This window comes from Nyctibius grandis, chromosome 8 (assembly GCF_013368605.1).
Source record: "Nyctibius grandis isolate bNycGra1 chromosome 8, bNycGra1.pri, whole genome shotgun sequence".
Taxonomy (NCBI): domain Eukaryota; kingdom Metazoa; phylum Chordata; class Aves; order Nyctibiiformes; family Nyctibiidae; genus Nyctibius; species Nyctibius grandis.
Genome location: NC_090665.1, coordinates 39,683,502 through 39,701,336, shown reverse-complemented (window position 1 = coordinate 39,701,336; position 17,835 = coordinate 39,683,502). Strand labels below are relative to the sequence as shown.

Sequence of the window (17,835 nt, the reverse complement as noted above, 5' to 3'; positions counted from 1 at the left end):
ATTGCAGGAAATTGTGGGTCTGGGTTTTCATATGGCTCCTTTCTTCATCCTTCAGCATCCTCCTTTTCCTTTGCAAAACTTCTGGCAAAGCCAGATCTTAAATACCATAAGCTGGCTCCAGAATGAATGCATAGGAAGAGATTTACTTTGGGCTTTGCTCCTGTTCAAATAATACCTGCTGATAATTCTGTGTGCATTGACTCTTGAAAGTACCAATATCTGCTAGTATGTAAAGAATCATTATGAAGGTGTACAGTGTCAAAGCCACTTGCCCAGGAATTTCACTGGTGTCTTTGTTAGCAGCCTTAGTGTTGAAGAGGGATAGGAGGTACACAGTGAAACCCCTAAATGACTGTACCGCTTTACAGGAAGGGTGGCAACAATAAACTAATAAAGATCTATCATCGGGATGGAAAATATGGCTTTTCTGATCCACTGACGTTTAATTCAGTTGTGGAACTGATTAACCACTACCGCAATGAGTCTCTTGCTCAGTATAACCCGAAGCTTGATGTGAAGTTGATGTATCCAGTGTCCCGGTACCAGCAGGTAAGATCTTCATTGGACCCCAATAGTTATTAGTGCAGACAAGAAAAAAATGCAAATATGTATATGATTTTGTTTTCTCTATGTGAAGCCCAATTTTTTTTTTTTTTGAAAACTGAAAAAAAGAGTGAGTTTTTGCATTTGACCTCACTGTGCTTGCAATAATGGGTCTTCCAAATTGTCTAGCCATTTAAGCTTCTTCATTTTGTCAAGTTTCCAGTCTCCATCTGAGCAGTCCAATAGAGAAGTGAAACCCTGACATGCAGCAGACTTGAGCCTTTCTGAGAAGCCTTTTTTTTTTAACTCGTGAACCCACAGGGCACTGTTCTTGACAGTGTTGCTCTTGAAGCACATATGAGCCATGCAGCTGCTTGCTCTGTGCATAGCAATCTAAATTTTTCAAGAATATTTTTTAAAGTTTTATTCAGTACCCCAAGACATTGTCCTGCATTAAAGAAAATGAACTGCAGAGCTTTTTGGAAAAAAAAAAATACTCTGATGTTTAACTTCAGATTCTAAGCAGTTCACTTCCTCATTTCTCCAACAGGGGATAGCAATCCTAGACCTAAGCTGTAGTGTGGTTTTGGAAGCTTACTATTTTGGCATAGTTCCAGTTCGTACTGTCTGTAAACTGTAGACCGTGTTGCATGGAGGAAGGAGGATTTAGATAAGGTGTTTGTGTTGTGTATACAAATTATAAAAATGATACTAATAGCTGTAAAATGCAAATGTGAATAAGTGGACAAACTCTTAAGGAAAAGCCGCTTTGCTTGAAGACTTAATAGCTTTTTGTATGTACAGGATCAGTTGGTGAAAGAAGATAATATAGATGCAGTAGGTAAAAAACTTCAAGAATACCATGCTCAGTATCAGGAAAAGAGTAAAGAGTACGACAAATTGTATGAAGAATATACCAGAACATCACAGGTTGGTTTGACTTTAGCTATCTGTAGAGTCTGTTTCTTGTTGTTCCAGAAGTAAAGAAAATTAGTTTCACCTGTTATGGGTAATAAAGGCAGTCCAAGGTCAGAAAATACAAGGAAAAAACTTAGTACATTGTGGAATAGAGTAAGATGGTTTCAAAGTTGATGGAATCAGTGACTATTACTTATTACTAATAATCCTAGAGGTATGGTGTGGGGCAAGGAAGAAAGAGGAGCTGAGCTTCTTAGTATAAGGTAGAGCAGTGGAGAAGGCCATCACCTACAAGCTTTGCACTGCAGTCTTCTTCCTTTGCTGCTGAGTATTTCCAGCTGCTGTATGCTGCAGTGACAATTGTAAAGGGGTTTGTCCAGGCTTTTTATGAAATCATGTTCAAATCAGATACCAGATATTATTCGTTAAGGAAGTGTGAATACAGTATTTGGACTGCTTCTTGTAAAATAAGATAGTTCATATATGGGGAGGAGGTTTGCTGGCAGTCTTCCTGCAAACTAAGATGGAAAATATGACTAAAATATTTGAGGGGTTTGCAGCCTAATAGAGAGCATCATGTGGGGGAGGAGGGTAGAGTTACAGGGAATAAGTCTTCCCTGTACTTCCCTGACTCTACTTGGACATTTGACTAAATTTAAAACTGATTAATCACATTTTGACTTGTGGGGGGAGAAAAGTTCATCTTCTCGGTCAATTTAGGGAACATAATTGAGTCTTGCATAGTCATCTGTATCATGAACAAATGATGGACTCTTTCCTCACGTAGGAAATTCAGATGAAGAGGACCGCGATTGAAGCATTTAATGAAACTATTAAGATATTTGAGGAACAGTGCCACTCGCAAGAGCGATACAGCAAAGAATACATCGAGCGATTTCGCAGGGAGGGGAATGACAAAGAAATTGAACGGTAGGCTCTCAAGTCGTGTTTGCTTACTAGGAAGAACTAGTGTGCACATTGACACTCCCATTAAATTCCTTTATATAATATTGCATCGTATAAAACACTTTGTAAACTCAGTATTTTCTCTGAGATCTTCTCCCAAGGTGTCTGAACCTTCAGTAAAGCCCTCTTCTGTCAGGGCATTGCACTATAGACAGAAGAGGTAGGACATATCTGGATTATTCTCTGTCTTAACTTCAGTAAATCGAGATACTGTGATAAGGATCAGGAAATAATAGTTGCATTTGCTTATCCTACTCCTATTTGTATTTGCTCAGAATATAATTCAGAAAAATCTTTACTTGTAAAATGCAAAATGGACATAGAGCTAGTAGATCTCATGGTCCACAATCAGTTTTAGTCACTTCAAAGATCAGTATTTAATTGCCACTACTTGATAGTGGATAGTGGTCACCTAACAAAAATTCAATAAGAGCCTCATTTGAAATTGCCCTTCTGTGAAGATAATAGCAGAAAAAGCTGTATCTGGGCCTTTGAAGAAATGCTAGGTATAATGCTTAAGTTGACACAGTGTTTTGCGAATCATGGTAGGGTAACCTTAAGGAGGTTTTTAGACTGAAAACAGTTACCCGTAACAATCTTACTAGGTGATTGTGGTGCTTCGTTTTGACTAAAGATCAATTAACAAGGGAAATATGTTATTTTCCTGAATTGTACCAAATCTGCAAACTAATCTGGAATGAAGAGACAGGCAGTGTTACTTCCTGGTAGCTCTTGATCAGCAATTGAAGTCTGCATTTGAAATCTTGCTGGTACTGATAACTGTGGTGGGATTGCATAACTGATGTACCAAAACGTGAATCTGACAGTGAAGGAGGAATCTGCTCTAGCTTACCCTCCTAGAGATAATTTGTTCCTGCGTCTCTGCCAGAAGAAAATATATTAAGGTAAACTGAAGGTTCAAACTATGCAAAAGGGTGGTAGGCCTTCTGGCAAGAGGTCCTTTCTGGCACTCTTACAGTAATTTTCATATTAAAGTGAGGCGGTCAAAGGGAGGAGCTGCTGTTATGGTAGTTCTTGTGATACTCTTATGTAAGTGCTACTGGTAAGGTTCAGTCCTTCTAGACTCGTTTGACCTCATCTCTCAAATATTACACTTTTTTGCAGGATAATGATGAACTATGAAAAATTAAAATCACGCCTGGGTGAGATCCATGATAGTAAAATGCGCCTGGAACAAGATTTGAAGAAACAAGCTCTGGACAACAGGGAGACCGATAAGAAAATGAATAGTATCAAGCCTGACCTAATTCAGCTCCGCAAAATCAGAGATCAGTATCTTGTGTAAGTAAGCCTGACCTGTACCTCAGAATAGTATCTCTGATGAACCTGATTAATGACTGTTTCCATCAGGATAATGTGAGTTTAATTTTCTTTTCATAACGGAAGTTCTGTGAGTGCTGAGGTTCTACAATCTGGCATGGGATGTCTGAGTAATTGGTTGGCCTCTTCATTACTTAAAGACTTAAAGAGCCTGCCACATTATGTGCACATTCTGCCACTCCTGTAAATAAAACATGTAAGATAAATGAGTTATAAACAAAAGCTGTGCCTGCTAATACAACAGAGGTTAGTACTTTTTGTGCTAGGTGTGGCAGATGTTGCTTGTACCCACCTTTGATTTCACTGACACCCCTGCTACCCAGCTGCTAATGTCCTTGGGCTGGACTCAGTGCACTAGGATTCTGGCAGAAGACAAAGGGAAACACGCTGTCTCAGAAGGTGATGTTAGGAGGTTAGGAGAAGCCAGTGGCAATACCCATTTTTTTTCCCCAAGAGACACAGGCAGCTGTCACAATTTGTATTCTGCTTCCTTTCTGGACTGCACTGTGCAGAGGCAGTACATGTTCCTCAACTCTACCCTTCTCTTTCTCCATTTAAGAGGTTGCTTCATGGCTCCTTTTTGCTGTGTCCAGTAAAGGAGGCACCTCAGAAGATGATGCAAGGAAGTGGTCTTATGGAATCTATGGTCTTTCTATGGCTTTTGCTACTGAAGAACAAACTAAGCTCCAGACTGTACCTTTGTGGGACCTCGTGTCTGAGCTTCAGCTTGCTCAGTAAGAAAAACTGTACATGTGCTCTGAAGTAACATATTAATGCTCTCTTCTTCTGGCAGATGGCTCAATCACAAAGGGGTGAGACAGAAGCGAATAAACGACTGGCTGGGGATCAAAAATGAAAATATTGATGAGTAAGTGTCATTATACATATGATTTTACTGAGAAGAGTTCCATTAATAAGTGTTTTCTCTTGTGAGGGTTGGTAATATGAAACAGCAGTTTCTCGGTAAAGGACTGTAGAAAAAGGAAGGACTGCAGAAAAAGGGAGAAATTCTTTAGGGGAACTGTATGTCATGTGAGGCAGCAACTCTGCTGAAACATTTAGGATTAAACAAAGTTGGAACAACTAAGTTCTAAGTTGAAGCCTTTAATGTATGTCCATTAGGAGCTGACCTCCCAGTGTGGGTGTGTTCTGGTATTTCTTTGAATGATTTCTGCAAAAATGAATCACTGTGCTTATTTAACTCCTTTACTGGCTGCTGGTTAACAAATTTATCTTCTCTTTCAGCACATACTTTGTGAATGAAGAAGATGAAAACCTGCCACATCATGATGAGAAAACTTGGTTTGTTGGGGATCTCAACCGTATCCAAGCAGAAGACTTGCTCTGTGGGAAACCTGATGGAGCATTTTTAATTCGAGAGAGTAGCAAGAAAGGATGTTATGCTTGTTCTGTGGTGTAAGTCTGTTTTCCTTTTTGTTCTGACTACTTGATTCATAAATCTCTACCACAGCTCTTTATTTTGGAAAACACAAGCCAGACCTAGCCTAGGCCTACCCATTGGAACATGTTGAACATTTGCAGGAAGTCTAGCATGGTAAAAGCTTCGTTGCAAAAATGTGCTTTGAATGTGCAATAACTGTAGTCCTAGCAGTCTCTTCAGTCAGCACAGTAGCTAGTACAAAATTCTGAAGTATCCCAACTTGAAGCTCTACAGTCATAGGTAAATTAAGGCCAAATTCTCCCCTATTCTTCCCTGCCAAGGAACACATAGGAAGAAGAAAAACAGGGCTGTAAAGCTGTAACATCTTCCATTCTCATTTTCAGACATGGCCAACTCTAGATGCTTTCTCTTGTATGTTTAAGGTAACGGTGATGCTTCAGAGGAGACATTATTTGTGAGCAGTAGTTTTTGACATTCACACAGCCTTGCATTGATTTCTTGTGTTTCACTTCATTTTATACTGGTGTAATGGAGGTCAGAAATACTTTGATTCCATTATCTAAAAATCCTTCAAGCCTGTTCTGGAGTGCAAAATGGCTTTCACTGATTTATTTCACGTGAGGTTAATTGCTTCTGAAAGCAAGTCTGAGAAATGAATATGTGAAGGTGTATCACCTGGAGGTAACTGAAGATTGTAGTATCTGCTATGTTCAAGATACTGTTTGTCACAGTCACTGAAGTGATGGGTTCATCAGATACTTTCGCTTGGTTGGTATCATACGACCAGCTAGCAAAGGGATGGCATAACGTAATCTGTTCCTACATGTGACTTGGATTGTAATAGGCTCCAGTACAGGGATTACATAATACTCGATCTTTCTGGCAGGTCAGTGTTTCTAGCAGCTTTGGAAACACTGTGTTGCAGCAACTGCTTTGCCAAGTTAGGGATTCAGTCGCTATGACTTCGGATAATGAACCAACTTGAACCCATGCCATGCTTAACATTCAAAAATGCACACTGAAGGTTAGTGCTGCATTTCATGAAATACTCTGTAGGTCCTAAGAATTTGTGGGTTTTGGCTTCTTTGCTTAGTGGAAAGGTTTCCAGATAAGTTGAGCGTAAAGTCTTAGCTGACTTCAGGTGCTTATCTTCTTGGTTAAGCTCTTGGCTTTTTTTCCAAGAAATGTTTAGAGAGCAATGCAGTAGGGAATTGTACTGCTGGGATAGAAGAGGCCTCTTATGTGGATTATTATGCAAGAGTGTTTAATCGCATGCCCTGAATCACTGTTTCTTCACGGACTACATTAATCTCCTCTACTTGCATCTTCTGGGTCCTCCATTATGTAATTTAGTGACTGGCAGGGTTGCTGCATTGGTTAATTGTTAATAGACTGTCACTTTGTGTTTGTCCCTTGATGTTAAACTCTCCTGTTTCCTTTCCTTGCAGAGCTGATGGAGAAGTGAAACACTGTGTGATCTACAGCACTCCAAGAGGTTATGGGTTTGCAGAACCATATAACCTGTACAGCACACTTAAAGATTTGGTTCTTCATTACCAGCAGACATCCCTCGTCCAACACAATGATTCCCTAAATGTTAGGCTTGCCTATCCTGTCTACGCACAGATGCCCCCCTCTCTCTGCAGATAAATTTTGGGGAGGAGGAAAGTGTTGGCTATCTTGGATTCTTTTCTACAGTTTTTATTAGAACTTGGAGGGCATTCTTTCTCCTTAGACTGCTTGTTTTGCACAAGAAGTGATTCTGTGAATGTGAATCAAAAAGAGGCCTAGCAGCAACAAGACGACAACTTGGGTGTAGGTGTCCTGGTGCTACCTTAAAAGCTCAGCTGTGCTTTTACACTGATACTTTTGTTTCCTTATGAGGGGAATAAACTCAACACAACGCATCAAAAATACTGGAAGCAAAACATTGTTTTACAGAGATAGTTTTTTGCCAGGCACCTTCAATGGAACTTCTAATTGGATTTTGTTTTCTCTTGTTCTTGTAGAGACAATTTGAAGTCTCTTGTTTGAGGCATCAGTAATGTCTTTCAGTCTTAAACTCCCAAGAAACTAGAGGGGAAACTCTACCACAGCAATTCTTCTCTGTTAATTTTAGCAGCTTCACTGCGATTCAGCTGAACTTCCAAAAGAGGGCTTGTCTTGAGGTAGCATGGAAATTGGTGAGAGAAGACCAAAGGAATTATGGGAAAACTTCAGGTTTTTATTTAAATGGAAAAATGCTTGTAAAGAAAAGTTGCTTTATTTTTTTGCCAACAGTAACAAAGTTTTGGTTTCAATGGCACTACAGGTCTTCACTTAAAGGAAACATAACCAAATTGAACACACCAAAACTTTGTTCGTTGCTAGATAGAGCACTTACGAGGAAGGTTGCATTAGCATCCGCACATACTTTCCACACCAAAACTTGAAACAAATAAAAGGAAAAGCTAAACATTGTGTGGCTTCAAAACACTAAATTTGTCTGATCTGATGTACTTGCTCACTCTCCTCTTGCTTCATCCCCCTTCCTCCCGTTCCTCAGCTTGGGATTCTGTTTTCAGTTTTTAATGATACTGTGCTTCAGAATGTAAACTAGAATGAAGCTTGCACTCACCTGTTGCAGGTCTCTTGCTGAACAATGACAGACTCTTGTAACTCTTGATTTTGGTATAGGAGAGGTAGGTGCAATGGAATGCTTCTGGATGGCTTATTGTATCAAATTCTTTCGTGAGGTGTAGTCACTTCCAGTTGTGTAGAAGTGAGCATGCTAATTATAGATCTCCTCTAATTTGTTCTTTGCAAGCTAGGTTCTGAACTCACACCACTGCAGCCAAGCAAGATTTTACACTGGTGTAATCTAAATTCCCTTGTAGTTATTTTGGACATAATGCAAAACACAGGAAGGGAAGAGAGCCGTACTCCTCAGTCATTGGATGTCTGGTACCATCCTTTGGCAAGGGCTGCTGTCACATACTGGAGTTGGGTAGTCCTGGGCTTCGTCAAGTATGGCAGTCATCCCATAAATCCCCTCCCTGGAAAGTATACAAAGCAGCTTATTTCCATTCCTTACGCTTCTAAAATGAAAAAGAGCGAAGTTTGGCAAACTGAACCACTTGGCATCAAAGCACAACTGGCAAAGTCATTGTTCAGCGTGCAACCTTGAAAGTTACTTTTGTTCCTATTACTGGAAGCGGTTCCCTTGCAATGCACCCATTGTGCAGGACAGGAAGCAGACAGTCATGCAGGGCTGAGAACGCTCTAGACCTGGTCCTGACCCTGGGGCTCGTTTCCTGTTCAAATGGGGGGTTTTCGATAATGCCTGGGTAGCAGTGCCAGACTTGTTGATTTTCATGTTTACACTAGGAGTATTATTTTGCTGAATGTCATGAATTTGCAAGCAGGGAACTGACAAGGCTGGAGCACTGGCAGCCATTGCAGGAAGGGTAGTCTGGTTGCCTGGCACGCCTGTGAGATGTTTTATTTTGCACTAATGACCCTGACGCATCCCAGGCACTTTCTAATCAGCCAGAGTGCAATCTTTAGGCAAAGAATTCTGTAGATGCCACTTTTCTAATTAAATGAAACACTACAGAACTTAAGCAAAACTGGGTGAGAAAAGAAAATTCATGCAAGCTGCTATTTCAAAGTGACCCACATCTGCTCATGTGTCCCTTCTTTCCCACTTCCCCAAGAAAAGGAAAAATGAGACGCAGCCTTTGCTCTTAGTGAAAAATCCCAAATGGATTCCTCAGTGGTATACGGACGTGAAAATTTTTCTTTTTAAAGAAACTTGCCCTGCCGCTTGGGTAACTTGTAGTTCTAACCTGGTAGCTGTAAAGCTGTCATTCTCATACCTCTTGTGTATCTAGCGTTCCCTTGGTGCTGGGCTGAGTCCAGGTGCCCTTTGAGGGAAATCAGTTCAAAGGCACAAATGATAGCCAGGTGCCTCATGCCTTTGGAAAAACCTGTGTGAGAGGAGTGTCTGATGGTTTTCTCTGCCTTTGTGATCTCGCTGGCTCTCCTCTTACAGTGTTAATGTTTGAGGCTGATGGGGTGTGTATTTCTGATCCCTGGTTTTGTGACAGGGGCAACCTGGCTGAAGTGTTTCACATCTGCCCCATTTTTAGATAGGGCTCGGTTTTGTTTTAAAGAAGCACAGGTCTACTTTCAGGCTCATAAATCCTGGCACACCCTCGCAGTACTGACAGCAGCAGGATAGCGAAGCGGGACTGTCTGAAGTTTCCCTGTAGTGGAATCTGACTGATCCTGTGAGGTCTTGGTCCAGGCTCCAGCCCCGGCTCTGCCAAGGTAAATACAGTGTAATTCCATTGGCGTCTGTGAAGGTAGCTTGGCTTTATAGTGGTGTGGGAGAGTTGGGATTCTGGCCCCTCGCTCTCTGAGATCTCTTCACTAATCGCAGGTGATGTATTTGCTGTGAATGATGCACTCAGAGCCAATAAGCCATCTTGAAGCATTCTTTGAAGTTCTGTTTTGCCCAAACTTTCAGATCAGGGCTATGGGCAGACTATGCCCATGTTCCTTGTATTTGACTCTGTTATTCTTAGCAGTCCCCCTGGGACAGTGTTTTGCCACCGTATCTCTTTGTGTTTGGTTTAGGCACCTGAAGTCCCAGCTGCTACATTTGCTCCCCTTTGACTGTCATGTGCCATTGCACAGTCTTTTTGCACCCATTTTGCACTCGTAGGACAAATAAAAATGGGTATAAAACTGCCTGACACGTGTAGCTGGTGTGATCCCCAGGGCAAGGGCTTGGTCCTGCTGCGCTCATTGTGCTGGGCCTAATTCTGTTTGCTCAGCCATGTTAGACCTGTGACAAAACCCATGGCTTCCAGGAGCTGGTCTACACTTGCATGACTGAGAAATCTGAAATGGGCCTGTGAGGTGCAGGATTATACCCTAGTACAAAAAGCAGCTGTTAAGCCTAAAACAAATACAGGAAATGTGAACATAAAGGCAAAACAAAGGAACTCAAGTTCTTATAAAACAGTAAGATGCAAGAAGGTTTTGCTTTCAAGAGTCAAAACGTCGGGAGGAAAGAGGGGGAAATAGTCTCACTGTTGTAGCAGCCGTCTGTTATCGGACTGCACTTAGAGGAGTGCTGATCTCATTGACCCATATTGTGTTAAATATATATGTAGAGTTAAATAAATAACTTTTGCACAGTGTTAAATGGCGGGGGGGAGGGGGGGATGTTGAAACTCGAATATGCACAGTTTCTTCTAATCTGTTTTGAAGTATATTTGCAGGGATCAGGGGTGATTCAGTATTTTGTATTCGTATGGATGGAAATCAGGTCTACTTCCACAGTTGCCATTGGCCCCATTGCGTCAGCCATGAGTGCCATGTTTTTGAAGTTGCTAAGTTATAAATCTTTTCCCACTAGTTTCTTTATTGATTACAAATAATCTTAGAATGGGAAGAACCAACCTAGAAACAGAGGGATGTCCCGACAGACGCTTCACTAGGATGTGAAGCAGTAATATGTGATCAGCCACCTTCTGATACTGGAGTGCTCTAGATTTGGGTGTTGTGTTTTGCTGGGTTTTTTAATTCTCAGAAACAGTGGATGAGGCAGCTGCTTTGCACCATTGGTAGTTGCAAACTAGAGTTATATCCAGTACAGCCCTCTGTCTTATGCCAAAAATAAAATGCTCTTTCCACACTCATCTCTCTTGATGTGGTAGATGGTCAAGAAGTTTTCCATTTAATGTGACGGGCCTGATTCTTTTCTCATTGACACTAGTGTAAGCAAGACTTCCACAACTGAAAACCATTCCCAGAAAAAGAGCTTGTATTTAATCCTACCTGAATTCAAGTCACAGCGAGGCAAAAATCAAAGTTTGTCCTTCGCAAAGCCAGGCAACTGTAATGGGGACTGTGGAAATGAATGTTGACACTTAGTGCTGATTTGGGGAGGAAGGAGGAGGGTCTTGGTTGCCCCAAATCCTGGGCTCTCTGCAGGCCTGGGTGGCACCAGGGCCATAACTGAACGCTGTGGCTGTTTAAAACAGCAGAATTGCTATAGGAGTGTCACACCTTAAGTTTGGAAAAGCCCCTTATTTGGTACTTGAACAATCTCGCTTCTGTTTTTGAATGTCTGTTTATTTTTTTTATTTTTGTTACACTAACAGGGAATAAAAATCTGAAATGTTAGTGAGTCTTGTATGCTTGCTGCATTGTGCAGACATGAAACAGGTACTGCTTGTGGATCGGGAGGGGTAGGAGACAGGTTCAAAAGGCAGTTTTACAAAGCACTATGATGGGTTGGAGGTTGTTTTGTTTAGATCGTGTTTAAAATCAGATTTTCTTATGTGTAAGTTTCCTTACGTTGATTTGCAATCTCTGCTTTTGGAACAGGAAAATCAAAATAACGTTCCCGAAGAACAAAGATGCTGTGAGGGGAGGGGGGTTAGGCCTGCTCAAATTCAGTATTCAAAGCAAATAGCTTTAATGAAGAGGAAGGGTCGGCATCCTAAAGCATCCCTCTGGTTGTAGTTCGATAGCATAGGACCTCCACCCTGAACCACAAAAGAAAGAGGAGATGACAGAGCAGACCTTTCCCTTTGGAGTAATTGCTTGTACTCTCCTTAAACGTGCGTGCAAGGAGATGGTTAGGAAATTAATAGGATTCCTTAAGGAGTTGCTCCTCTTTGTGTATTGGAAGGGAACTTGCATTTCTGATCCCCTCGTTTCCCTTGGCACAACGTGTGCAGCCAGGAGAAGGGAACCAAGTTACTGGCCCGAATAATCGCGGGCCTGTTCATGAATCAGCTCGGCTGGTTGAGTACTGCGTGAGGAGTAGCTTTGGATGCAGTTAGACGAAGTTTGTCCAACATTTCTGTGAATCTTGCATTCTGTGGGCAGAAATACTTTCCACCGAATAGGAAAGGGGAAAAAAAAAATATCTCTTGAAATCTTTTCAGCTCCTTCCTGTTTGTTCGCAGGGGCAGATGGGGAGCTTTGGCTTGTTAACCGTTTAGATCATGACAGTGCTTGAAGTGCTGGTCTGTGGGGCTGGCTCCGTACAATTAATGCAGAATTTGCATTTTTTTTTATTGCTATTGGCATAGACTCACTGTATTCTGTGACTAGACTCACCATTTGTTCTAAAATTTGCCTTTAAAAAATGTAATATGAGCTTCAGAGGCAAAAAAAAAAAAGAGAACAGGCCCTTCTTGATAAAAAAAAGCCTCGTTGATCAACCCGTGTTAGAGAAAGAAGCTTTAATTTGACGCCCCCCCTCCACCACCTTCCTTAGGGATTGCTTCTGTGAGCTCGGCGTTGGCGAGCGAGGGGGCTGAGATCCCCGCCCTGTATTCAGCAGCGCTGCACCCGTGCGCTTGCCAGTGCTCGTAGCAAGGGGCTCGGGATCGTTTGGAGAAATGATTGCATCCAAAGACAAAAAAAAGTGTCCAAGGGTGACTGTCAGCCCCCGGCATCAGTCTTGTTGCTTCAGGGGAGTTGTAGGATGCTGGGGCCAGCCACGAGCTGCTCCAGGGTCTCCGTCGGGTGCGGTGGGGGTTTGCATTCGGTCGGCTGGTTGGGGTTTTGGTCTGTTTTGTTTTTGTGAGTGACTTCTACATCCAGCAAAGATACGTTTGATGAAACCTGTTAATTTTGTATATCTGGCTGTTTTATTGCACCATGGGATCGTGATGGTCTGCATCATCTGTGTGTGTGTGCGCGTGTGTGTGTATATGTACTGTATGTATATAGATATATGTAAAATATATTCACGTACACATTTATATGCATTAGCTATAAGTGGCACTGCCCCTTAAAAATAAAACAAAAGTTACTGCTAGCGCATTCTGCCGTGCGTTCAGGCAGAGGTGGGTTTGTTTTTGTCAGATGAAAAGGAGTTTATTGTGTTCATCTTGCATACGTGCTTCTGAAATGCTGAACTCTGGATTTCCTTGGGGGGTTACTACTTTATTTGTAAACCGAATGGAATTGGGGTGTAATTTACTCTGGGACAAAGCATTTAACTTGGTTCCAAGCAAAGGTTTAGCAAAAGAAACCCTCTTGCTCTGCTGCGAGATGGAGGGAATGTTTGCACGTTTCAGTAGACCCCCAGACCCCCTGTCCAGAGCCGATGTGCAATGGGTGGTGTTGGTACGTGTCCCTTTGTGAGTGGACTCTTTGTATAAGGTGTGGTTCAATGTAAAGCATGAGTGGGTGTTTGATCTTGTATCGAGGGCTGAAATAACAGCACACTCCTTTGTACAACCTTTGCATTAATGTTTCTGCTTTTCTTTGACTTCTATTTTCTTTAAGGGAACCTGCATCTGTTAAGAACCTGCTTCTCCAGAAGCTAGCGAATTATTTTGTTTTCCAGATGAATTCCAGCATGTAACTTTGGTACTCTTGTTTGTTATTTGTGTAAAACCTGTTCTTCTGTCGTTTATGGTGTAGTCGGGGGAAAAAAAAAAAAAAAAAAAAAAAAAAAAGGAATTCATGTAGTTTAACTTTTAAAAAAAAAAGAAACAAACTGCTTCATAAGGAAACCAATTGTATGTTAGTGTTTTCGGAAAGTCATCCTGTAGTTTCTAGCTCAGTAATGCAACACTGTACTTGTCACCAGGTGTGTTACAATTTTGCTGTACTTTCTTTTACTAGATGGTTGGGCTTTTAAATCCCAGACACTACGCATCCTGGGCCTACTTGCTCTAGATCAAAAAAATGCAATAAAAAAATTGCAATAAAGCACATTGACATGTAATGTTTTAGAAGGATGTACTGACAGCTGTTTCTAATAAATTCAGAACTGCAGCGTGGTCGGGCTGTCGTGGTGTTAGCTCTGTTTGTGTCTCCCAGCCGAGGCCAGAAGCATCATCTTTAACAGAGGCTTTAAAAAAAAAAAGACTTGCAGAGGTCCAAATCGCTCTTGGCTGGAGTTGAAGCAGCCGGGCCCTGAAACCCTCTCGGGGCTGAGATGAGGGAGGAATACACGTAGCACACGCGCGCTCCTTAATGGGGCCTTTCCTCCGTTCCTTTTACAGCGTCTTTAGAGAGAGCAGGAGCCATCAGCAATGTTCTCGTGGGCCTTGTTGCTTCCTCTGCCATTGGGGAAAAAACCACGTTCGGTGATGCTGCTCCTGGTGCGGGGGGAGAGGGAGGCTGCAGGGCTGAAGCAGCCTTCTGAAAGCCCCAGCTCGGCTGGATCCATTTGCTTAGATCCTTAATTTTGCAGGAGTTTGGGAAATCACTTGTTTGTTTTCTCGATTCCTTCATGAGCACCAGGCACTGGGGCCACTGAAAAATGGGTGAGGTTTGCACGTGGCATTGCCCATCCTTCTATTTCAACCACAGGTGTAGCAGGAGGGTCCTGGCACGCTCATGGTCAAGGCACTGCTGCACCCACAGTCCCGGGATTTATCCAGGCTCTGCCGCAGCCACGGGGGATCTAGAGGGGTTACCACAGCAGCCACCCCTCCAGATGCATGCCTTGCATCTTCCATTCGAGGGCTCAGGAGCTGCTGGGGAGAAGCCCAAGTCACACGGGGTGGCCTGGCAGGATGGCAGCCAAGGGTGGCCACCCAAAGGGCTCGGGCAAGCTTGAGGGCTGGCAAGGGCAAACCTGGGGGTCTTCACCCCTCAAACTTGGGTGTCAGATGGGATGCCACAGCAGCAGCCTCAGAACATAGGGGCAGAACGGGGCTGTGCATGGCTTGGCTGGCCGGGGTTGCAAATGCCTCCGTGTTTTTGCAACCTGCTGAGTCGACCATTTAAAAAAAAATGCCGTGCCAGCATTTTCTCACATTGCCCAGTAAGCCTTTTCGGCCGCTGAGTCAGCGTTCTCTCCATCGCCTGAGCCCCAGGCCCCTCCGCGGGCAAGCGGGGAGCACCAACAAGGGCAGAAAAGCTCCAGGTTGTGGTGCAGGGGAGCGGGGAGCACCAACAAGGGCAGAAAAGCTCCAGGTCGTGGTGCAGGGGAGCGGGGAGCACCAACAAGGGCAGAAAAGCTCCAGGTCGTGGTGCACCCCCATGGACCCTGAGGGCTTGCTCCGGCATCTGTACACCCAGCGAGGATGATGCCCCACGTTAAAGCACTCTGAGGTCAGGTCCTCTCTGCTCGCTCTCCACTGCCTGCAGGGATGGGGCACAGCACTGAGGGGTGCTGCCAGCCCAGCACCGTCACCCGGAGGCGGCAGGGGCCATGTGGCTCCCAAAGGATGAGCTGTGGGCATTGTGGGCCAGTGTCCACCGCCTCGGCACCCCCAGGCACCCGAGCGGGAGGAGAGCGGAGGGGAAACACCAGCGAGAAACTGGAAGGACTCTGCAAGGTGCTTCTGGGGACTGGCTTTTTTTTATTATTATTATTTTGAATGTATTTCTTGTTAATAAAGGCTAATGAGGTAAAATTACAGGAAAGATGTAAGTCACTAATTGGCGAATCATTTTTCAGGGCTTTGTCAGACGGGTCGTTTCATTATGAAAACATTGCAGCCAGGAGACGGCGTAGGAAATTTCCAAGCGGCTGTGCTGACTGGATGGAAAGATAAACACCTCCCAGCTCAGATGGCTTCTCGGAGAAAAGGCACATCCCCAGGATTTTTCCATCCTCAGCAACACCGCAGAGCTTCCTGTAAGTCCCCTGGGTTCTGCCCCCAGTCACACACAGGACCCTTCGTGGGGGCAGGCGACAGCCCCGCACCCCCTGGGCATGGCACCGCAGGGCAGGGGTGTGGGATGGATGGACAAACACCCCTGGGAGACTTTCACGGGACTCCTGTTCCCCAAGGGCACGAGATGGTTGACATGGGAGATTTGGTGGGGGGATCTTCCCCATGGGAAAAAAAATGGAGGGGAGGGGGGGAATAATCATCTCCAAAAGCCAGTGCTCCCCCAGCCAAATTGCATTGATGTAAGGCATCAGGGTTTGGTTTGAAAGCCATGGGTTTGTTGCAGCAACCAAGCTGCTCCACTTCTCCTCCTTGGCTTCAGCTCTCAGAATAGACTTATTTCAGTCAACTAATTTAGTTTAATGGACACCATGCTGCCAGGTGAGGGGAGCAACATAACCACCAGCTATAGCTCAAAGTACCGTGGACACACTCATAAATAAATGGCAAGGCAGTTAAAGAGGGCTGCATGGCTCCTCGAGGCACCCAAAAAGGTGCAGGGTTCCCTATGGAAGCCATGAGGGACATGGTCACCTGTCCCCTCCATCCCACTCCAACACGCATGGCTGGTGCGTGGAACCCATCAGGCTCGTCTGCCATGAACAAAGCAGCTGAGCATGGAAATGCAGCTGGGACGGCTTCTTCTCATGCCGGTCCCCACCATGACCAGGATCTGGGTGGGTGGAAAGGTGCCCAAGGAAGACGGAGAAACCTGCACCCCCCTGGGAGCAGGACTCCCCCAGGGATGCACAACCTGGCCAAGCCCCAGGGAGACACGAGGAGCATGGAGGCACGTTCGCCCTGGCCATGAGCCACAGTTCCTCCCAGCGAGACGTGAGATGCAGCATTTCCCTCCCCAGAGCATCAAGTCCAAGCTTGGAGCAGGGACCAGCAACTTTCAAGTAAACCAGCGGATTAGGCTTGGCCACAGACCCAGAATCCCCATTTCATGGGAAATCTCGTCATCTCACTTGCCGGGTTTCATCCAAATTGGAACAAAATGTTAAAATACAAAATTTTACTCTGGACAATACTTCCAAGGGGAAACTAACCCCAACACGACGATTTTGGTTCAGCTGGCACAGTCCCACACCAGCTTTCTCTACCGATACAATCCAAACGCCCAGGAAGGTTTGAAGGACAGAGGCTTCACCCTGACTGAGACAAACCGCTTCACTGGTTATCATATTCTCCCTGAATTTTCATCAAATCTGCACTTTCTGATAGCAAAACTTTCTCCCTGGGGCAATCAAACTGGCTCTTGTGGAGAAGAGATGGGTAGGAGACACGCTGCCAGGGCACCCTCTGCATGGCGGCTTTGTGCTCCCTGGGGCAGAGGACAGGGCAGGGAAAGGTGCAGAGCACCAGCCCGGGCTGCTGCCCAGCCTCCTGCCTCCAAACCCATCACCCTTGGTGGCCGTGGTGGCTCCCGGGAAACATTTCAGTCACAACTGCCCAGCCGCTCTCCCCGAGACTGAACACTGGCTCGCACACCACGGAGCAAAGCCCCACTCCAGCTTCCCCGTGGGCTCCCGCTCTCCTCCGCACAGCCGTCTGCCCCCGGAGCCCTTTTTTCCCCATCCCTGACAGATCTGAGCTGCAGGCAGCCTCCGGCCCCAGCTCCTCACACCCCGCTGGCTCGGCCTCGAAGCCCTGATGCAAACCAGAGCAGTCCAGGGGCCGGTTCCCAGAAGAGGGATAAGGAGCAGGAAGAGAAGCATTAACTGTCAAAGGGTGCCTGCGGGGAGGGGGGAGCGACACATGTCCTGGGACGGAGCATCTTGGGCAGACTGGGAGGGCAGGGGCCGGGATGAGCCCCTCCATCCCACGGTTGCTGCGAGGGCAGCAGATAAACCTCTCTGTGGGCTCCTGCATGGGGTCCTGGGAGAGACCCTGGCTTTTCAGGCTGCTGCCGCAGGTCTCTGCCCAGGCGAGGCACTCACTAGCCACAACCCTGCTTCAAGCAGAACCAACGCTGGAGCGTTTCCCAAACCTTTTCCCTTTCCTCCCACTTTC

The 17,835-nt window shown here is 44.8% G+C and overlaps 1 protein-coding gene across 3 annotated transcripts in view; it reads left to right on the top strand.

Annotated features, from left to right (window-relative positions):
* Nucleotides 1–13,903, top strand: part of PIK3R3 (phosphoinositide-3-kinase regulatory subunit 3) — a 78,764-nt gene extending 64,861 nt beyond the window's left edge. For all 3 annotated transcript variants that reach the window (XM_068405898.1, XM_068405897.1, XM_068405899.1), the window contains 7 exons: nt 369–549; nt 1,348–1,473; nt 2,249–2,391; nt 3,553–3,729; nt 4,562–4,636; nt 5,014–5,184; nt 6,619–13,903. In XM_068405898.1, the coding sequence (XP_068261999.1) occupies nt 369–549; nt 1,348–1,473; nt 2,249–2,391; nt 3,553–3,729; nt 4,562–4,636; nt 5,014–5,184; nt 6,619–6,820 (1,075 nt within the window). In that variant the 3' untranslated portion in view covers nt 6,821–13,903. The remainder of the gene's footprint in view (nt 1–368; nt 550–1,347; nt 1,474–2,248; nt 2,392–3,552; nt 3,730–4,561; nt 4,637–5,013; nt 5,185–6,618) is intronic.
* Nucleotides 13,904–17,835: the final 3,932 nt, after the last annotated feature.